The sequence below is a fragment of the Vigna unguiculata genome, chromosome 3 (assembly GCF_004118075.2).
Source record: "Vigna unguiculata cultivar IT97K-499-35 chromosome 3, ASM411807v1, whole genome shotgun sequence".
Taxonomy (NCBI): domain Eukaryota; kingdom Viridiplantae; phylum Streptophyta; class Magnoliopsida; order Fabales; family Fabaceae; genus Vigna; species Vigna unguiculata.
This window is the reverse complement of record NC_040281.1, coordinates 34,441,208-34,465,347: the sequence shown is the minus strand read 5'-3', so window position 1 is coordinate 34,465,347 and position 24,140 is coordinate 34,441,208. Positions and strand designations below refer to the sequence as shown.

General features: G+C 31.0%; 1 protein-coding gene across 1 annotated transcript; it reads left to right on the top strand.

The window, feature by feature from the left end:
• Positions 1-527: 527 nt before the first annotated feature.
• On the top strand, positions 528-2,747 carry LOC114178923 (delta(8)-fatty-acid desaturase 2-like). The gene is made up of 2 exons (XM_028065071.1): positions 528-2,426; positions 2,540-2,747. The coding sequence occupies exon 1, from the start codon at positions 856-858 to the stop codon at positions 2,194-2,196; it is 1,341 nt and encodes a 446-aa protein (XP_027920872.1). The 5' UTR covers positions 528-855; the 3' UTR covers positions 2,197-2,426; positions 2,540-2,747.
• The last annotated feature ends 21,393 nt before the right edge of the window (positions 2,748-24,140 follow it).

Here is a 24,140-nt window from a genome sequence, read left to right as displayed (position 1 = left end):
AGAAAGTTTCTTTAAATTAGGAGAGTGACGGAACAAAATTAACACGATACATTTTTTTATAATTAACAACTTAAATTAAGAGAATAAACATTAGAGAAATTTAGAGAATAAAATTAAAAAATGGAATTGAATTTAGAAAATAATAATATCAAAATCAAATTGCAAAGACCGCTGTTATGACTCATTCTCTTCCCACGACTTGAATCATGGGCAATTTCCGTTCTGTTTCCGAAAATATCTTCGGTTGGACTTTATCATTGGAAATACTCTACGACGTGGTCTAGTGTTATTACCATGTGTCCTACCCAAAAAATCCAGTGAGCCACACAAACAGTGATCCAAAAATACGAATCACGGTTAAAAGAAAGTTTGTTAGAGCCACCCAATAGCCAGAGGAGTACATAATTGTAACTGTTTTGTTTGGTTTCTGACTTGGACAACCCTGGACCAAACCTTTTGTTTTGTTTGTGTGGTGCTCTTTCACAAACAGCTTATAGTCTCCTTTACCCTAGAGCATCTCCTGTAATGGCACAAGATTTTTAAATCCTCCATGTAATTTTATTATTCTTCACATGTTTTTTCTAACCATTTACTATTTATCCTGCTAAACTTTCTCTCTCCTCTTCTATAATTATTATATAAAGTTGAGTGCATTACTGGTTTATCATGAAAAAAGAAATAAAGGCACAGAGAGGGAGATCAAGAATCACGATCCCTGAGTGAACATGGGGTTGTCTCTCTGAACAACCCCATCATAACGTTAAGGGTGAGGGATTGTTTGATTTGGGAATTTGCTTGCATTGCGAGATCATCACATTTTTGTGTTTGTGGTTGTGTTGTTCTGGAAACAAAACAATGGAGGGTGAGAACAAAAAGTACATCACATCGGAGGAGTTGAAGGAGCATAACAAGCCAGGGGATTTGTGGATTTCCATTCAGGGAAAGGTGTACAATGTGTCAAATTGGGCGAAGGAGCACCCTGGTGGTGAGGTTCCCCTGTTGAACCTTGCAGGCCAAGATGTGACTGATGCATTCATAGCCTACCATCCCGGCACTGCATGGAAATATCTTGATCCCTTCTTCACTGGGTACCACCTCAGAGATTTCAAGGTCTCCGAGGTGTCCAAGGATTACAGGAAGCTTGTGTCGGAGTTTGCCAAAATGGGTCTTTTTGAAAAGAAAGAACATGTCACTCTGTTCACACTTGCCTCTGTTAGTATCATGCTTGCCATTGTTGTTTATGGCACCGTGGTGTGTACCAGTGTGTGGGCTCATTTCGCTTCTGCCCTATTGCTGGGTTTGCTTTGGATGCAAAGCACCTATGTGGGTCATGATTCTGGGCACTACGAGGTCATGACCACTCCTGGTTACAACAAATTAGCACAGATCCTTTGTGGGAATTGCATGACTGGGATAAGCATTGCATGGTGGAAGTGGACTCACAATGCCCACCACATTTCCTGCAACAGCCTTGACCACGATCCCGATCTGCAACACATTCCGGTGTTTGCCGTGTCTACTCGTTTTTTCAATTCAATCAAGTCCTGTTTCTATGGGAGGAAGTTGGAGTTTGATTCATTATCCCGGTTTCTTATCAGTTACCAGCACCTGACATTTTACCCAATCCTGTGCGTTGCTAGGGTGAATTTGTATTTGCAGACTTTATTGTTGTTGTTTTCTAGGCGCAAAGTCCCAGACAGAGCCTTCAACATTATGGGGATCCTTGTGTTTTGGACTTGGTTCCCTCTCCTGATTTCTTGCCTCCCGAATTGGGGAGAGAGGGTGATGTTTGTGATGACCAGTTTTGCCGCTTGCTCCGTCCAACACCTTCAATTTTGTTTGAACCATTTTGCTGCTGATGTGTATGAAGGGCCACCAAATGGAAACGACTGGTTTCAAAAGCAAGCAAGTGGGACATTGGACATTTCTTGCTCAAGCTGGATGGACTGGTTCTTTGGTGGGTTGCAGTTCCAACTTGAGCACCATTTGTTCCCAAGGCTTCCAAGGGCCCAATTGAGGAAAGTTTCGCCATTGGTCATAGACCTGTGCAAGAAGCACAATTTGCCTTACAGAAGTTTGACATTTATTGAGGCCAATATTCGGACTCTCAAGACACTCAGAACCGCTGCCCTTCAGGCCAGGACTCACCCTACCCCCCAGAATATGCTCTGGGAAGCTTTCAACACTCATGGTTGATTTCAGCGTCTGGATCAGTGAAGAGTGATGGTCATCATCAGCATGTTGTTCCCAATTTATTAGTTCCCTCTGGGTACTGATAATTTAGTGTCTCCTTTTGGGTATGGAATAAAATGGTCACCACTCTTTATTTTGCAAAGTTCAGATGATAATAATCCGGTGGCTTCGGCGAGAATCCATTTGCGATGTTCCTCGGAGGAGGAGCGCATCTAAGATGGTTTTTTTCAGAGGTGCAAATGCGAAAATATCTATGTTTTTTCTTTCATCATTTTTCTATCTTTTGTTTTTGGTGATCTTTAATTGTTTGTAAACCAGATCGATGTAGATCTATATTTTATTTCAGGTGTGCAACTTCGTGTTATGTCACTCCGAAGCTTGGTCACCTGCAGCAGTTACTTTGATGCTAACAAAATTTCTTACACAATTATTCAAAATTCATCGAATCGATCTTAATTCCTTTTTTGGGGCTTTCTCACTTTCCCTTGTATGCATATTTGATTACCGAGTAAGTTATGTTAAATAAATTGCGCTCCGGCTTATTATGTTTCAAACATGCTTAGCTAGGAGCAGCATAATATCTTTATTGTGTTAAAAGTAGAAAAAGTTAAACTGTCTTTGATAGAAATGATAGTGGTTACCTCTTTTTGATGTTAGCTCTCTATTCTTCTAGAAAGATTTAATAGTCAAATTTTTCTCCTAGATATTTTTAACTGCGATTTTATTTATTTATTGTTAATTGGGCTTTTTTTTTACTTTTTAATTGAATTTTTTTCTTTAATTTTGTCATTATTTGAGAAATGTTATTTTGTCTCGTTATTAGATTTATTTGTCTTCACGCATAAAAAAAATTGTGAGATTTTGTGATTTAAAATAACATATAATGGAAATTATAATTAAGATTTTGAAGGACTTATAAGATCATGAAAATCATAATATGGATTTTATAAAAGTATGTTTTATATATATGTTAATTAAATTTTATTTCAATTGAAAATTTATTTAGTAAAAGAAAAAGTGAAAGGTGTCATTGAAAATATTTATATAAATTGTATTAATTTTTAACTATATTTATATTTGATATAAATAATGGTGGAGTCGGACACTTTAGAAAGAATAGTGATCCACATAATTTTATAATTTTGTTCATCGATCCTACCAATTTTATTATGTCATCATAAAGCATGAGATTTGGATTAAAAATATTACGATTTTATAAGTTAAATTTATTTTAGCTATAATGATGATTACAGTAAAATAATAGATAATTTTATTGTTTTCTTTGAAATCTTTGAAAATGTGTTAGATAGCAATGGACCACGATATCATTAAATTAGTCTCATGAAACTTTAAATATCTTAATATAAATAAACAAATAAATTAAATTATAAAGTAATTAGATTATAAAACAAAATATGATATTTAAGTCAATTAATTAAAGAAAAAATCAACTATGAAATCTCAATTAAAAAATATAGCAAGAGTACTCAATAAATTAATTAATATAAGTTCGATTAAAAATATTTAAATTCACATTTTAGATAAACAATTTTATTAAATTGAGGAAAGAGGATAAAGGTGGTGTCTTTCTATGGAAAAAGATCTCATTAATTATTTATTTTCTCCCTGTTTTGTCGTTTGCTATTAAATTTGTTACAGTGTTATATAGGTTGCTATTATTAAATTTATTAAATAAATATTCAAGACGTTAACGAGAGAGAAAATATAATGAATAAGTATAATGAATGCAAAGGAATGGGAGAAGGAAATATAATGAATAAGTAAATAGTAAGTTTATTCCAATCTTATCATACCTTCCTTTAATATTTCTTTTACATTTTTTTTCTCTTTCTTATTTTTTCATATAGTTTTTCCACGTTTTATTTCTCCAAATAAATGTGAAAAAATATCACTCTTTATTTTACTTCTAAAGTATACCAAAAAAGAAAAAAGAAATTTCAACGTTTATACTTCCAAAATATCAATCCCGAGTTTGATAAAAAAAAAAATATCTTTCAGATAGGTTTAGGTTTGAATTTTCTCCTATAGAAAGTTTAAAAGTATGGGTTGAGAATGGGTAGCTCAATCCCCACCCTGCCTCACTTTTCCATTTTCTTATTCTTTTTAAGTTGATTCATTCTTCAATAAATAAAATAATGATTTAATGTTATCCTATTTTAATCTATTGTTCTCAATTTTCCAACTTTAAGAGAATAAACAAATAAAAATCATATCAATAAACACGTAAGATATTCCTTACATAAATTTCGTGAAAGTTTATATAACATTTGCATTATATTTTTGACATTAACACACTGTCATATGATCAGATTTTACAATTAATAAAATTAATTATTCATGATATTATTTTTTATAAATATATTCCTCATATTCGTATTAAAATATAATTAATATTTTTCTATATAAATGAGTATATTTGTATATGTAAACTATAGTGAGTCTGATAATGAATATTAAACCTGCCCGTCTTTTTTAAGGATGAAGATGGTGAGTTAGATCTGCCCCAATCCCTTTACCGTACCATGCTTACACCTTATGAAAAGTCAAAATTTGAGGGTTTAGAAGAATATTCAACCCATTCTGAACTAGATCTAGAAGAATATTTATTTATTCCAACCATTTAGATCATTAAATTATTTATTTAGTGAGTCCATGATCTTTATGTAAGGTGGCTTTTGGTAATCAACCCCAAAATTAATGTGAAAATATAAAAGCATTTCATCTTATGTTTGATTAATGAAAATAAAAACAATTTACAACAAATAGTTTATAACCATATGGCGAAGCAAGTAGAGTATTTAGTTGATTCTTTATTCAATTTGAATAAACTTTTGTTTATTATTATTATTATTATCAATTTTATAAAATATTTATATTTCCTATCACTAGACCAGATTTCTGATTTTTTTTCTTCTTTTTCTCTTTCAGATGCCTTTTATTATATGAAAAAAAGATTGACGCTTTCGCTTAATTTTTTTTTTTAATAATATATGTCAAAAGTTTAAATTTATATGTTCAAAAGGACTTTCGAGGATTAAGAAAAGTGACTCGATCAACGTACAACCTGAGAAATTGAAAAAAAAAAAATTAAAATGAGGGAAGCTATCTTTACCTTTAAATTTGAGTTTTTCCCTCCACACGTACTTAGAGTTGCTAAATTTGTCATAGTACATGGGCCAACCCAACTCATCTTGTATTTGGGCTGGATTAGGAAAATAAATTCAAATTTCATAATGGGTCCACTCAGTGGTTGAGATCTTTTAATTTTTCAAATTTAAATTTAAGTGGGTTAACAACTTCTAGTGGGTCGGGCCAACCATTAAGCAGGTGGGTCAGGTTAAACGTTTAGATCGAGCAATTTTAACAGTCTAGGATATGATTAATGGAAATGGAAAGCAATATTAAAATTTAAGCATGTTGGTGAGTTAGGTGTGTAAAACTAATTAAGGATCTTTAAGATTTATAATTCTCACACGATAAATCATAATAGAGCACTAACCTTGATCCATGAGAGATCCTGTGAATATGCGTTCTTCAATTTATAATCTTGTGTGCTCTTCAACCACCGTTTCCCAATCTATCTCTTTGCCTTTCTTTCTCTTCTCACACGTACTTGATGGGTTATAGTGAAAAGAACCTTATGGCCAGAGACAGAACCCCAATTCCTTTTTATAAACCAACGTCCATCAAGTTGGTTTTTATTTTATCTTTATCTTTATTTTATTATCACTTCTCATAATAATAACCAATAAGTCTTTATATTTTATTAAATCACAATTGGGCCCATCATAATATTTCAAATGAGTCACTAATAGAATTAATTCGTCAATTAATTCTAACATTCTCCCACTTGACTCATACGATGTCATAACATTATGTGATTTAATACATAAGATCTGTTAAAGGGTCAGCAATCATAAGATCTGTGCTAATATGTTCTATTAACACTTTACGTTTCTGAACTTCTTCTTTAACGGCAAAGTATTTCAATTCCATATGTTTAGCACCTTTAGAATACTTGTCGTTTTTAGAAAAGAAGACTGCTGCGGAATTATCACAATAAATTTTCAGCAGCTTGGAAATACTGTCGACTACTCCAAGTCCTGAAATAAAGTTCCGCAACCAATTAGCCTGAACTGTGGCCTCAAAGCATGCCACAAATTCAACTTCCATGGTGGATGCAGCAATGACAGACTGCTTCGCACTTTTCCATGAAATCGCTCCTCCGGCTAAAAGATACACATAACCAAATGTAGACTTTCTTGTATCCACACAGCCGGCAAAGTCTGAATCTGTATAACCTATCACCTCAAGGTGATCAGATTTTCTATAAGTAAGCATGTGATTCTTTGTTCCTTGTAGGTATCTTAAAACTTTCTTTGCAGCTTTCCAATGCTCCAGACCTGGATTACTTTGGTATCTACCAAGCATACCAACTGCAAAGCTAATATCTGGCCTCGTACAGGTTTGAGCATACATCAAACTCCCAACAACAGATGCATAAGGGATATTTTCCATCTGTTTCCGTTCCAAATCATTCTTTGGACATTGCATGAGACTAAACTTGTCTCCTTTCTGTATTGGAACAGGAGATGCTGAACATTTATCCATTCTGAATCTCTCTAAAACTTTATTAATATATGCATTCTGAGACAAACCTAACAATCCTTGTGATCTGTCACGGAATATTTCTATTCCTATCACATAGTATGCCTCACCCATATCTTTCATTTCAAAGTTATTAGAGAGAAACCTCTTAGTCTCACTTAATAGACCAAGATCATTAGTCGCAAGCAAGATATCATCAACATACAGAATCAGAAATATAAACTTACTCCCACTGACCTTCAGATATATACACCGATCAACGGTGTTTTCCTTAAATCCAAAGGACACAATAGTATCATTGAACTTAAGATACCATTGTCGAGAAGCTTGTTTAAGTCCATATATCGATCTCTTAAGTTTACACACCATGTGCTCCTTTCCTTCTTCAGCGAACCCCACCGGTTGGTCCATATAGACATCCTCTTCTAAATCCCCATTCAGAAAAGCAGTTTTAACATCCATTTGATGTAACTCAAGATCATAATGAGCTACTAATGCCATGATAATTCTAAAAGAATCTTTCTTAGAAACAGGCGAAAATGTTTCCTTATAGTCAATGCCATCTTTCTGAGTAAAACCTTTGGCAACAAGACGGGCCTTGTAACGTTCAATATTGCCTTGAGAGTCACGCTTAGTCTTAAAGACCCATTTACACCCAACTCTCTTGCATCCTTCTGGCAATTCCACAAGGTCCCATACGTCATTATGTGCCATTGATTTAAGCTCATCTTTCATGGCATCTAACCACTTATCAGAATTATCACCATTAATGGCTTCTGAAAAAGAAATTGGATCATTATCAATACTTAAGTCATTTTCTGACTCTTGTAGATAAACCACATAATCATTCGAAATAGCAGATTTTCTATCTCTGTGAGATCTTCTTAATACTATTTCTTGTGGTTGTTCTACTATTGGTTCATTGTTAACCTCGGGATCATTAATTTGTTGTTCTTCTTGATTGTTGTGAGTTTCTACAACATGTGGAACAACAACTCTTGATAAAGAAGTACTAGTTATAGGAACTTGTACTCTAACTTCCTTAATCTCCACATTTCGTGAAGCTTCACTCCCACTGGTTTCACCATTTTCAATGAACCGAGCATTTCCAGTTTCAACGATTCTAGTACTATGGGTAGGACAGTAAAACATGTACCCCTTTGATTTTTCTGGATAACCAATGAAAAATCCACTGATTGTTCTTTCATCCAGTTTCTTTTCTTGCGGATTGTATATTCTTACTTCTGCCTGACAACCCCAAACATGCAGGTGTCTCAAACTAGGTTTCCTATTCGTCCATAACTCAAAAGGAGTTTTTTGGACAGCTTTACTAGGAACCCTGTTCAACAAATACATGGCAGTCTTTAAAGCATACATCCACAATGATACGGGTAAACATGAATTACTTAACATACTCCTAACCATATCCATTAAGGTTCGATTACGCCTTTCTGATACACCATTTTGTTGTGGTGTGCCTGGCATTGTGTATTGAGCACAAATACCACGTTTCTCAAGGAACTTAGCAAACGGACCAGGGTGTTGTCCACTTTCATCATATCTTCCATAATACTCACCACCTCTATCAGACCTTACGATTTTCACCTTTCTGTCTAATTGCCTTTCCACTTCATTTATATAAACTTCCAAGGCATTTACTGACTGAGATTTCTCATGCAGTAAATAGATATGTCCATAACGCGAAAAATCATCAATAAAGGTGATGAAGTACTTCTCTTTATTGAAAGAATTTACATCAAACGGACCACATATATCGGTGTGTATGATTTCAAGAAGCTGAGTGCTTCTCGTGGCTCCTTTCTTTGTGTGTTTAGTTTGTTTGCCTTTAATACAATCCACACACACATTCAGATCAGTAAAATCTAAATCCGGAAGGATTTCATTCTTTACTAATCTTTGCATTCTTTCTTTGGAAATATGTCCCAAACGTTTATGCCACAAGAAAGCAGATCGTTCATCCACTAAACTACGTTTAGTGCCAACATTGTGATGCACAGTCATAAGAGTTTCAGCATATAAATTATCCAAATTCAATTTATATAAACCATCATAAAGTGTACCAGATCCAATCATAAAAGTACGCTTAAACAAACTGAAACAACCATTCCCAAACTTAAAAGAATATCCAGCAATATCAAGCTTAGACAAAGAAATTAAATTCCTAGTGATACTAGGTACATAAAAAGTATCCATAAGGTCTAAGTGATATCCAGTGTCGAGGATTAGACGATAAGTCCCGACCGCTTCCACTGGAACTTTCTCTTTATTGCCTATGAAGACAAACTTCTCATTTGAGTTTATGGTTCGGGTTGTAAGAAATCCCTGCATCACATTAGAAACATGAGTCGTACATCCAGAATCAATCCACCACGTATTATGGGGAACTTCAGTTAAGTTTGATTCAAAACATACATAAGCATTATGCTCACCTTTCTTTTCGAACCAAGCCTTACGCTTTATGCAGTCCTTCTGGAAATGTCCAGACTTCCCGCAGAAATGACATTTGTCATTTTTCTTCTGGATTTTGGTTGAGGACTCGTCAATCTTTAGTGGTCCTTTACCCTTTCCATGTTTCTTAGCAACTTTCTTTCCAACAGCTCCTTGATTCTTCACATATTGAATAGAGTGGCTTCCTAAGTTCTTCAGTCGGGTCTCCTCCTGAACTAGCATACTGTGCAATTCATGTACATTCCATTTGTCTTTCATGGTGTTGTAGTTCATCTGGAACGGACCATACTCAGACGGTAATGAGTTCAGAATGAACTGCACGAGAAAACCTTCATCCACTGCCATTCCTAAAGACTTAAGTCTTGCTGCGATATTTGTCATCTCGATCACATGCTCATGCATGGTACGCGAACCGTCAAACTTCATAGTGGTCAACGTACTCATCAGTGTCCCAGCGAGAGACTTATCAGCAGTTTGGGAGCGCTCTTCCACAAATTTCATAAATTCTTTTGCGTCATCAGTTTTGGGAAGAGCTGACTTTATATTGCTTGCTATGCTCATTCTCATAAACATTAAGCTAAGTCTGTTTGATCTTACCCAGGCTTTGTAATGGGCTTTCTCTTCATTGCTACTAGCATCCGTGATAGCAGCCGGCTTTTCAACTAGAAGAGCTAGATCAAGATCTAACACACCTAAGTGAAATTGGACTTGCTCACTCCAGTCAGGGAAATTCAACCCATTAAAGACTGGAACAGACGAAGCAAGCGCGTGTAAAGATACCGGAACAGAGACTGCAATTAACACATGCCTAACATTAATGCTTTGAGTCATAAAACTAAACGTAAAAACAGATTCAGATATAAACAATCATTCTATGCATACTAATGTTCTCCTTTGGGAGATCCACTAATACACAAACATAAACATAATGATGCTAATCATATTATAACATTATTGATAATTAAAATATGCATCAACTAGAATCACCTACTACCTTTGGGTATATAAATAAAACTAGTGACGCATACAAAATTATCTACAATCATGTTCATTAATTATGAGAACAATTAATCAACCTTTGGGCGATCCTTAAATGTCTTATAATTAATGAATTTTAATTAACCCATAAATTTAATTATTCATAATTTAGCATCCATACTATGGGTAATTAAAATAAAAAACATTAATAATTTGAAATTATATAAACATTAAAATTTTGGTCACTTTGGTGACTAACAAAATTTATCATACTTAATTTTAAATAAATAAATACACATTTAATTGCTATAAACTTTATATAGCATCCTTATTAATTTTAATTTAACAATAACAAACATAAATATTATTGCAAATTAAAATTAAAATATTAATTATTTATATAAATAAAATAATTAATATTAATTTATTTGTAACGTAAACCACTCAAAACATACCTATTTTCCCTAAGCACGTTCAGATATGGGCAGTTATTATTCCATTCACTACCTCATATCACACGGTTCACCCATTATGTTCCAATCCAGGGTAGTGGGTTTTTTTTTTTTTTTTTTTTTTTTTTTTTAAAACTTTCAATGCCATGTTCAATGTTCACACAATAACAATTTTGTTTTAACTTGCATTCAATGCCATTTGCGTTTACGTGCACAGGAACGGTTTTGTTTTATTTTTACACATCCATTCAATTGCCAATTAAAAACAAAACACCATTACAGTAAATTCCAAGCGAGAATCAATTCTCGTTTCCAACCATGCCATTCACATTCAATAGCGGAAAACTTAAATAACCCTTCAAACTTTAATTAGGGTTCATAAAAAATTGGAAACGAACATCATAAAAGGAGAATCATAAATCCTACAACATATGTTCTGATACCACATGTAAAACTAATTAAGGATCTTTAAGATTTATAATTCTCACACGATAAATCATAATAGAGCACTAACCTTGATCCATGAGAGATCCTGTGAATATGCGTTCTTCAATTTATAATCTTGTGTGCTCTTCAACCACCGTTTCCCAATCTATCTCTTTGCCTTTCTTTCTCTTCTCACACGTACTTGATGGGTTATAGTGAAAAGAACCTTATGGCCAGAGACAGAACCCCAATTCCTTTTTATAAACCAACGTCCATCAAGTTGGTTTTTATTTTATCTTTATCTTTATTTTATTATCACTTCTCATAATAATAACCAATAAGTCTTTATATTTTATTAAATCACAATTGGGCCCATCATAATATTTCAAATGAGTCACTAATAGAATTAATTCGTCAATTAATTCTAACAAGGTGTTAAACATGTCTGGGCACACAACGAATATATCTTTCCTTAACGAACTAACATGGATCTTTAATATACTAATAAGCCATGGGTTTAGGTCGTAGTGGACAAGTATATGTATAAAATATTAAAATAAAAATAAGTATGATTTAAAGGATTGTAATTTTGTATTATGGTGTAGAAATGATGTAAACATACAATAATATGACAATTTAAATTATCAATACTTATAAATTAAATTTTAATTATTGCTTATGAAAAGTACTAATTTTTTTAATTGGAAATTTTAATTAATTGGGCTTTTAAAAAATACATACATATTTTAAAAATGTATAAGCTAGTTACCCTTTAAACTTGTTTTTAATATAGCATATCAATATGCATCAACTCATTTTTGGCGGACTAGAGATACGATAGCCAAAATTTTCTGGACGTGGAAACATATTGCTTGCATAGTTGAAAACTATACTTTAGTCTATTAAAATTATTTAAAATTCATAGATTTTAACAAATTAAAACCTTCAGAGGTAGAGAAGACAAACAAACCCGTCCCCGTGGGTATTGTCCGAACCCGTCCCCGTTTTGACGGGGAATCCCCGCATTGACTAGGTATGGGTATGGGTATGGGGAATCCCCGATTTTTTCAATTGGGCATGGGGATGGGGATGGGGATGGGGATGAATATATCCCCGCCATAATACCCGTCTCCGCCATATTCTCATCCTCATTTAAATTATTAAAATATTTACAATTAATTAAGTAACCCTATATATATATATATATATATATATATATATATAGGGTTACTTAATTAATTGTAAATATTTTAATAATTTAAATGAGGATGATTTTTATTTTTTATTTCTTTTAAATATTTGGTTTGTCATGAAAATCATTTCGCATCTCCAATATATTTTTTATTTTATCACAACATTTATGTAATTATGTTAAAATGATGTATGTCAATTAAAAAAAATTATGTCTAACATTTGAATATTTCTATTATTTTTTAATATTTTTTTTATTGTATATTTTCCTTTCACATGAGAATATTTAATACTCTCACTTTAAGTGTTTAATAGCATAAACATTTCATTTACTAGATAATATAAAAAAAATTATTTACTTATTATTATTAATTTTTGTTTCATTTGAAGAACTCTTTTGTTTCGCTAAAATAATTTTTGTTATTTCTCGACCATTGAGTATATATGTTGATATTTGAAAAGTTTTCTTAGATCTCTAAGATGTTTTTCGTCTTATCATACCCTTAATTATACATTTGTTTTTCTTTGTGCAATTCCTTCCAATAATCTCCAAATTATTTATAAGACACACATTTGTTAATTTTTTAATATTTTTATTTTTGTTTATTTTCATCATATAGAATACTATTTCGATAAATTTTATCTAATTATTTTTTATTTTCTAACTCATTACAATCATACTTTAATATTTTCAATATAATTGTATAAACAATTTTTATTTACTACAATATAAAAATTTAATGTAATTGTCATGAATATTTTTTTATCACCATCCAACATATATTGGAGTTTAAAAAATACCAGATCTATGATAAAATTTTATTATGTTTATTATTTGTTCTTTGCGTCATTTTTTTTATCAAACATTGAGTATATATGTTGATATTTGAAAAGTTTTCTTAGATCTCTAAGATATTTTCATCTTATCATACCTTTAATTATATATTTATTTTCATTTGTGTGATTCCTTCCAATAGTCTCCAAATTATTTATAAGACACACATTTGTTAATTTTTTTATATTTTTATTTTTTGTTTATTTTCATCATGTAGAATACTATTTCGATAAATTTTATCTAATTATTTTTTATTTTCTAACTCATTACAATCATGCTTTAATTTTTTCACTATAATTGTATAAATAATTTTTATTTACTACAATATAAAAATTTAATGTAATTGCCATGAATATTTTTTTACCACCATCCAACATATATTGTGGTTTAAAATATACAAGATTTATGTTAAAATTTTATTATTATATTTATTATTTGTTCTTTGCGTTATTTTAATCAAGTGATGTATTATAACTTTTATTAGTGTATAAAAAATAGATTCATTATAATTTAAAAAACTGAAGTAAACAAACATTTAAAATATATTTTAATTTAAATATTTTTTTCCTTTTATATTTTTTTAAGAATTTTTTTTCCTTTTATATTTTTTTAAAAATATTTTTAAAATTTTTCAACTAGGTTTCATTAATGTTTGCAAATTTAATAAATGTTTTGGTTCTCATTAAATTTTATTTGGTATTCTAATATAAAATGTAAACAATTATAATTTATTTCAAAGTATTTGATATCGAAAAAATAACCATACTCCTAATATTGAATATTTGATAATATTATGTTTCCTTTACCGTAATTTTTTATTATTTTATAAAAATTAATTAAAATTAATATTAAAGTAGTAAGAAAACGGGTACGGGTATGGGTACAAGATTATACCCGTTACCCGGTGGGGATGGGGATGGGATAAAAGTTTGATACCCGTTGGGTTTGGGTATGAGGATGTGGATGAACTTTTTTTACGGGGATGGGTATGGGATAGTGAAACCCGTCCCCGCCCCGTCCCGTTGCCATCCCTATTCAGAGGTTAAATCTAAGCTTTGTTTTAATCAATTAAAATAATTAGATATAAAAGTTTTGATATTTCTTATTTCTTTATGAAATTACTTTGAATCAATTTCATTCATTCAAAAAAAAAAACATTTTACTAATGGGAGTTTGACCAGAGGAATATAACATTTTTTCAAGTTATTTTACTTAGTTTTTCTAATTAAAATCTTTGATTCAAGAAGTGTTTACTTAGTTCTTTTAAATAAAATCTTTGATTCAAGAAGTGTTTATTTAGTTCTTTTAAATAAAATCTTTGTTCAAGAAGTGTTTTTGTAATGATAGCTTAATTTTGTTTTCTTGTTATGCACAATTTATTTCTATTTTGTTTATTTGTTTTATGATTTTAAGCTTAAATAGGGCTTTTAAGTTGACCTTGTGATAGGGTTTTACAAGGTATTTTCACAAAGTTGAAATACACTCTTCCAAGACTCTACAAGAAGCTCGTTCTCTTAGTCTTCAGCCTCCAATCCTAGATATTTCTCCTTTGCTTGAAGGTGGTCAGAGATGTTCCCATTTTAATTCTAGGTAGTCTAAGATGTGCTTTGGATTCAATGTCGTCGTTATCCGAGATGGGAGTGCGCCTACAAAAGACACTTTGACGCTTAAGTATAACAATATTAAATTCTATATTGAATAGGTAATTATTTTCCTCACAAACAATGCTATTTGTAGTGGATTCATAGGCTTTTACCTGGTTGGGCCTGGGCTACCTAAGTGATTACCTTTCTTAAGTTGTTTAGGGTTTCACTAATCCCTCTTAGCTCTAGTCTAGATGTTTTCGCCGACATGATATCATGTTTTATTGTCCGAGATGGACTTGGTCATGTATAGTACACAAGGTGTTAATCTAAATAAATGAGTATATGCCTCCATCCATTTTTATAAATGAGTATTATCATAATTTCAAATACTAATGGTAGTCATACCATACGGAGATATAAGGGGATATTTGAATAGTAGAGTTTTGTAACCCTTCAATTCTTAAAAGATGAGTATGTGTTTATTTTTGTTTTATTATAATTCTCCCTTTGTCCATTTTTATAAATGAGTAATATCATAATTCAAATACTAATGTTCTCCTATGGGTAGCCATACCATTTGGTGGTCCAAAGGGGATATTTGAATACTAGAGTCCTACAACCCTTCAATTTCCAAAGGATGAGTATGCATTTATTTTTTTCTTATTATAATTTTGGCTCTGTGCATTTTTATAAATGAATATTATCATAATTCAAATACTGATGTTCTCCTACTAGGTACCCATACCAGTTGGAAGTGTGAAGGGATATTTGAAGACTAGAGTTCAGTAACCTTCAATTCCTAGAGGATAAGTATGAGTTTATTTTTGTCTCATTATAAGTATGTCTCCTTCCATTTTTATAAATTAATATTATCATAATTCAAATATTGATGTTCTCCTATTGGGTAGCCATTCCATTCGGAGGTGTTTCCCCTTTTATGGTCTAATTTAATGGATTGAAAATACTTAAAATTTTTGAAGCTACATTTTAAGTTTTTTTTTTCATGAATTATTCTAATCAACAATCATAATAGCCAATAATATGATCATGATTATCTCATACATTATTTATAAATTTAGGCGATGTTATAAAAAGGATATTGCATATTCAATAAGATCATTCTTATTAATTTTTATTGATCTGACTCATGGTTGTAGTTGTCAATCAATTTGAAGTGAACTCACATGTTTACTTTTGGAAATTAGAATTTGATTCAAATTTTCCACCATAGGATGTTTCACTGAAATCATGTCAAACAATACATTTGTTATTTTGTTCATAAGTGGCAATTTTTTTCTTAACTTCTGCCTAACAATGTTTAGCCTAAACACCTTTTTTTTACCACTTGGCCAATAATCTAAGGGTTTTTAGTTGGGCCACCAATAACTTGCTAATAGACTTAGCTGCCCGTAAAAAATGAATCAGTATAGTAATCAACAATCCCATGGAAGTCCAAATATTTTAAACATTTTGTGGCTATCTTACATTATTAATTTGTTATTGTATTATTCCCTATAAACTACATAGGGAATAAAAGTTCTATAAATTCTCAACACAAGTTTTGATGTTGGAATTTGTGCAAATGCAAGACTTCTTATTCAACTATTGATGTACTTAAATTATGTGAGCATATTTCCAAACTTACAGTTAATAATTCAATGCTATGTTATTTAGGATGCTTTTTTGAATAGAATGTGTTAAATGTGGAAATACAAAAAATACTTGTGAGAATGAAGGTTGAAGGGATATGTGATTTGTTGAGGAGGTTATGCATGTGGATTTGAATGGTTCAAGGAAATGTTTTCATGTCTGAGGAATGTTATATGTGGATTGAATATTGTGTTTGAATTGTATGGTCATATAATTCCTAAGGAGGAATGGTATGGCATGTAAGTTTAGTGTTATGCATTTACTATGGACTCTCTTTAGAATCCTTATACTCTACTAGACTATCATACTCATACAGAGGAAGGATTATAGGCGGTGAAGAGGGAAGGAGGTTTCTATAGTTGGTCTTGGGTTCGTGGACTTCATTTCTATTAGGCTATAAGTGAACTCACTTTGTCATCAGAGAGAGGAACTAAGTACTATTACTAGAATTGTAACATTGAGGATTTCATTTTACATGACAAAGCAAAGCTTCTAGAGTCTAAGTGGATGCATAAATCTTAATAACTGAGTCTAGGTTATATGTATGTTAACGATTGAGATGTCTTATGATTTGAGAATTGTTGTCTTGGATAAAGTTGGATTATCACTATTGAAAAATATATTACTATATGAGAATTGTATATGTATGTTTAAGTTATTATTTGTTTACTCTCCTTTGTTTGTTGGTTAATAAGTCTATTTTGTAATGGTCGCTTTTATGACGTGTAGACGAGGATTTCGGTGATGATGATGCTAGCCAGTAGGCTGATGGATGTCTATAGAGTTTCTTTGGAGTGATGTACATAGACATACATGATATGGTGTAGTTTTATTAGTCTGATTTTGTATTTTGAAAAGTTTTAGAAACTTATGTATTATGAAAGACTTTAGTTGGTGAAAAGACTACATCTACACCATGTTTATATGTTTGTATAAATTTCTCTAACCCATATGACCGAGTTGCTTAATACCTAACTTGTAATGGTTGAGTTAGTAGTGTAAATCTACTAAATTGAGATGTTACATGATATATGCCAAGCATACCATATTAAAAAAGTTGTGATTATAATATTAAATTGAGGCACATTCTATCAATTTTTATTTTCAAATTTATTGATTAAAGATTCACATAGATACTATTATAATTTAATTTATCTATTAAAGTGCAACAAAAGCTTTTCATAAAATCTAAATTTGAAATAGACAAGTGGATTGGGTTTGATTTTTTTTCCTAGAAATGGGGTGTGATGTAGATTATGGAGAATAAGTTTTAAAGACTTCCATTTAATATAATTTGATTAACAATATAACCTAGAGTTTAATTTCATTTTATGTATCTAATCTTTTTTTTTCAATAATGCTGATGGTGATTAGGCTGTTTGTTGGGCTAGTGCTTTCTTTTTGGATTACCCTCACTAAGCTTGGGAAATTTAAATCTATACATTCTCACCTTGAGGAGAATAAGTAACTAAAGTTAATGCTATGATGGATGTAGTTATAACCAGATGAATGTGAACTGATGAAACTAATTAAATTGATTAATTTGAATTTGAAAAGTGTTAGTCATGGAATTTGTCTAGCTTGTTGTTTTGTGGTGTGAATTTCTATTTTTGTCACCACTATAGTGTCAAAATTATTTGAATTTGGAACAAACATGTTGCCTCACAAGTATGATCATAAAAAATGTTAAGAAGCTTCTTGTTAATGTTATTATTTTCAATTTTAATTATAATATCTATAGTAATTATTATTATTGCAGTTTGATGGATTATTTTGATGGAAGCATATAGAGGGTATATTTTTTTACTTACAAGTAACGTCTATAAAATACTTTAGATGTATTATATGGGATAGACTAAAATTCTATAGATATCCTATGCTACTAAGGGGAGAACATGTCTAGAACATCTCAAAATGAGAAGATAATGCTTAGTGAAAAACATGATGAAGGGAAATTTGGTCCTGATTATCTTGGCACCATGGAGGACCTAGAGCATGTTGAATCTAGTTTCAACATTTATGATGTTTCAATTGCCATGCCTCAATCTTCTAGGGATCATGAATGTATAAATCAATATGTAAAAGTGATATTGCAATGCTTGCTAAATCAAAGAAACCAAGCATGGGTCGATCAAACTAAAAGAGGCATGTAAATAAAGCCTTTCTCTTATTTTTGAATCTTAAGAATACAAGTTCTTATTTGCAAATGACGCGATGGATGAAGGAGGTCATCTTATTATTGTTATAATTGTGTGCCATTGTGTGTTATAGGACTAATAATGCTATAAAATTTGGCTAGTTTTTCTTGCTTTACATGGCAAGTTTTTATGTATTTTCCTTCTTTAGTCACTAATTCTATACTAATTTTATTACACACCTATATTTTCCCTTTTCTCCAATAGATTCACAAAAAACGAGAGTATAAGTAAAGTATTTTTTTCAATATTTTAATCTTTCAATACAAACATGTTATTGTTATTTAATTTGGCCATAAACTACTTTCGCAATATTTTTGTACCACTCCACCTAAAAGACCTCCAATAGTTTTAGAAGTCTAGTTGAATGATAATATGTGAAACATATTTCTTTTCTTACTTGCCAAAACTTTTCTTTTAAATTGAATAAATCAATGCTTGATGTATATAAAGCATAATGGTGCAAAGTGTATTCACAACAATGAACATATGTGCATTGATTTTTCTCATAATTGTTTAAGTGATTTTTTTTTGTGGTGAATTGCAAATATACTACTTTGATGGATTTTTGACTTTTTTTTCTTGAGTCACTCTTGAGCATCTGAGTTATACATGTTTTTATTATATTATCACTTATTCTAACTTGGTATTGCACTAAGTTAATTGTGCTTTTTTGTTTGATTATTTGATTTGATATTTGCATTGCATCAAGTATACATGTATTTCTGTGATAGTGGCAAAGCTAATGTTTTGAAGTGTGATATTGTGAGAGGGATAATGATGGCAACTCTATAGCGTGACACTTACAAATGTTTTTCCCAACTTACCAAAAAGATTATTTCATAAGTTACCAAATCTGCACACACTTTTTGCGCTTTGTTTAATATTTGGTTTGTTTTTCTAGGCTTTTGGCTAGGTTTAAGTCAAACCAAATCATTACGATAGAAGAAGCTTAGTTGTGCATATATAGAAAAACATTGTTTGAGATAAACACCATTACTTATTTTTTGAACTCTATCTTAGTTTTGTGTTTTTAAGAATAATTGCAGAAACAATTGTTGAAAATGCATTGAACATTTGTTCTCTTAGTGTCTCTGTCTATTTTTTTATCATGAATGGTTTAATAATTTACTTGTTAATACAATTAGAATATTAATTTTCTGAAAATAGAAAATTATTAATATTATTATCATCATCTCAAATCATAATTTTAAATAAAATAATAATTAAATTATTGATTACAAAATTAATGAAAAAGAATTAAAGAAGATTTTTTTTTTAAAATTTAAAATTTAAAAATATATATATTAAGCAATTTCTTATGGTTTAAAATCTTTAATAGGTGTTAAATGATAATAAAATATGTTATATTTTTATGGTAGTTTTTAATTGTCAAAATATGATAAAATATTATATAATAAAAGTAACTTTTTTAGTGATTTTTAACTTTTAGTAAAGCTGATGAGATGCCTCGAGCCAAGGGACCTACAACAAGAGCCATGGCTAGGAGAATACAAGAGGAATGAGCCTTAAATGCGCATGCAAGGCCCAAGATGAACTTCACATGGGCCAAGGAAGATGTGAAGACCTAGCCTAGAAAACTTTGCTTGTAAATACTAGATTAGGAATTTTATTTTGGGCTTTGTATTTTGGGCCCAGTAGAATAGGGTTTTCTTTGGGCCATGTATTGGGCCTTAGAAGAAATTGGGCTTTAGAAGTAATTTTGGACCAAAAAAGAGAATTGGGCCAAATGGGCCAAGAGTAGTGTGTCTACTCTAGAAAAGCCTAGAAGCTCCTCAAACTTGTTTTCCAAGGATGAGAGTTAGCTTCCCATGGCAAGACAAGTGTGACGTGCTGATGAAGGATTATGTTGTTCCTTTTTAAGATTATTGAATATGGTGTGAGTTGTTTAAGAAAACTAAGTGAAATCCCCACTGGACATTAAGATAGCAAGCTATCAAGATGTGAAGGTTCCTTTCACAAAGCTCAAGAGAAAAAGATGATGGATTGATTCAAAACAAAAAAGAAATGGAAAACACATAAACCATAGAAAACCAAGAACAATTAAAGGAAGAAGAAAACATAAAATGGAGAGAAAAGGAATGGTAAAAATGTGAGAAGCACGCCACTACAAGGCTAGGCTAGAAGTCATAGCAACCTTGAAGATGAGTGGATGTGTGCCGCCACTTGCTATGCAAGATAAGGCTTAAAAGTATTCACTCCCTAGGGAGGAAACTCTCACAAATGGTTGAGACACAAGAGTGTTTTTACTTCAAAATGTTCAACCCTTTTACATGTCTAGGAGCACCCCTTATATAGAAGAGTTTAGGGGCCTCTAAGCAAATAAAAGATACCTAAGGATGTCTCTACAAAAACCTAACCCTAGCTTCTAGAAACTAGGTCAAATAAGGTTACAAAAATGAGAGACAAAAGAGCCAACTATGGTGTGTGCAAGGCTAATTTCGTTCTAGCACAAAAGGAGACAAAGAATGTGTCTCATATGTCTCCAAAAAGTGGTCAAAGTGTGCTAAAACCAAAGGAGACCAAAGGTACATAGGTACACTTGTTTTATGCCTTTTACTTTATGCTTTATGCCTTTGCTTTACTCTCTCATCCACATCATTTATGCTCCCCAATCATCATGCACCACCTAGCATTGCTTTCTTACTCCTAATTAACCTACAAAGCAAATAAACATAGATTAGTATGTTGGCTTAAGTCAAGTCAACTATAGTCAACAAGTCAAACCTAGTCAAAGGTCAACAAGTCAACTAAAGTTGATTCAACTAAGTCAACTTAGGGAATCAAAAATAACAAACACAAATGAAAGGGATGAAGGATTAGTGAACTTCCTTTCTAAACATGCTTAGTCTTCTTAAGCATGTGCCTTCATCCTTGGTTGGGGTCAATCCTTCATCACTTGCTTAGGTGGCAAGTCACACCTCCCACATGTTCCTTTTTGGCTCCAATATTCAACTTTCTAGACTCCTTTTTCCCTCCACTTTTTGGAGACTCCTTGGTCTCATTTTAGCCTATAAATAGAAGGCTTAGGAGATGTATTTTTCAGCTTGAAATTGAGTAATGAATTGCTGCCCAAATTTGTGCACAAATCTCTTTTGAGCTCACCTTAGAGTAAACTCTTCTCTAGTTTACTCTAGTCTTCTTCCTTAGGAGTTGGTCTCACCTCTCTTAAGAATCCCTTCACCTACACCAAACCAAACACCGTAAGCTTCTTTCCTTCATGCTTCCGCATCCAACACCATCCATGGAGCCTCCATTCTTCATGCAAGCTTCAATGGAGACAAGAAGAAGCCATCAAAAACTTTTTATTTTCTAGCTAAAATATCAGCATTTAAATTTTTGTTATCACAAACTGTTTTTTACATATGTAATTTTGACGGTTATTTTAATTGTCAATAATTTTATTTGTGACTACTTTTAACTCTTAAAATCTACAATTTTAACCTTCAGAAATATAAGATTGTTACGAATTAATGATTGTCCATTGATACACTTACTCATATGATTGATTAATTTGCTACAATTACTCATATGATTGATTAATTTGCTACAATTACTCATATGATTGATTAATTTGCTACAATTACTCATATGATTAATTGATTAATTACTCTTTAAGAGGTTTAGGTATAAATATTTGTATTAACTATTTGATTTATATCTTTTATGATTTTGTATCTATAAATAAGATTCTTTCTATTATTAGTAAGACACATAGAAAAGTTGTTCTTCATTCTCTCTTATTCCTTTTCTTCGTATCTCTATTATTAACTTTATTTTATAACACATTATTAATACGATGCTCCAACCAACTTAGCGCTAGTAGGAGTGTTTTCCCCATAAAGATAGTGCTCTACATGCCTCAATTCAAGCTTTTTTTAATCCTTTCTTCATTTACAATTGTATCTTATATTCTTATTTCTGTGATAAGAATCTTTGACTTTATCAATTTTAATCTATGTGTTATTATTATTATTTTTATTATTATTATGATTATTATAATTATTATTTATATTGCTTTTTTCTAACATTTAACTTTGTTATATTAATTTTATAGTTTCATACATGAAATATGATTACTATTATTATTTTATGTGCTAGTTTTAAACATGTCAAACCTTGCAAATTTTAATTTATGGCCTAAAATATTACATGGAAGAATTACTTATATCGAATATTAGAGGTTGAAATATATTTAGATGCAATGGGTCTTGGTGATGTCATTAAAGAAATAAATAAAGCAATTGAGAAACTAATTTTCTTCTACAACAATAATATTGTGAAAAGGGATTTCTCAAATATTATGAATTTATTCCATGTCTTATTGAGGTTGAACAAAACAATGAGCTTTTGATGAAAAATCGTAAGACTCGCCCATCTGGTTTTGCTCCATTGCTAAAAGTGAATGCATCAATATCTCTTATTCATATTTTCATGGTCATAGTCGTGGCCTTGATTGTGGTTGTGGTAGGTGGACATGGTCATAAAGGAAATTTCAAAGAGACATTTTGTCATAAGAAGTGGAACAATAATGTGAAAAGGTGAAAATAATGAAAAATGAAAATATAAGTTATCATTGCGATTGTAAATGACATTTGAATTGTACTTGTTGTACACCAAAACATCTTAAAAAATAAGGAAAAGAATATAAAAACACACTTTGCTTATGAAGATAATGATTTTGATTATGGTCATATGGATGCCACTTGATATTGTTGTTTTCTTTGTTATACCAGATGGAAGGATTGATCACCTCATTGGTGATGGGAGTGTTAAGATTTTTTTTTTCTTTTTATAAAATGACAGAAGAAGTTTGTACATGATGAAATTTTTTATTTTGTTTCACAATTTAATTTAAGGTAAGTTTTCTATGGTATTTTTATATTTAAAATATGCATGTCTAATTTTGATATTATGTATGAGTATAAAAATTAAATTTTCTTTTATATCATAGAATGTATATGTGAATTAAGTGTAGTATGAGCATTTATTATTATATAATAATTGTTATAGAAGTTTGAATGGAGATATTCAAATACCAATATTATAAATTATTCATATATTACAAAATGGATATCTTTTAAGTTAATGATTATTAAAATATAATATTATGTGTAAGAATATGAAACAAGGTTTTGATATGGATTTGTGGTTTTGATATTGTTATACTATACATATATAAAGGTTCAATGATTTTCGGAGATGATATTTTATACTTAGCTTTATTTTATAAATATAACTCGTGAAGTTGTTTAATTTTGAATGGTACCTACAACTAGTTGAGGTTATTAAGTCCATTGAAATTTCATTATATGTATGATTATTTGGTATGTAGTAGTGTTGTATAGACTAATAAATATATTATGTATTGCTAATAGAGCAATAACTCATACAATTCTCAAGATTATTATTTTTTTCTTGTTTAGTTATGCGAGAAGTCAATATTAACATTATTTCTAATACTACAATTGAAGACTTTAGAAGAGCTACTATACTTCTACCAAGAAATCTAACA

Bases quoted from the DNA above. Each gene is read 5' to 3' on its own strand.
- LOC114178923 (XM_028065071.1), top strand. From the start codon at position 856: ATGGAGGGTGAGAACAAAAAGTACATCACATCGGAGGAGTTGAAGGAG.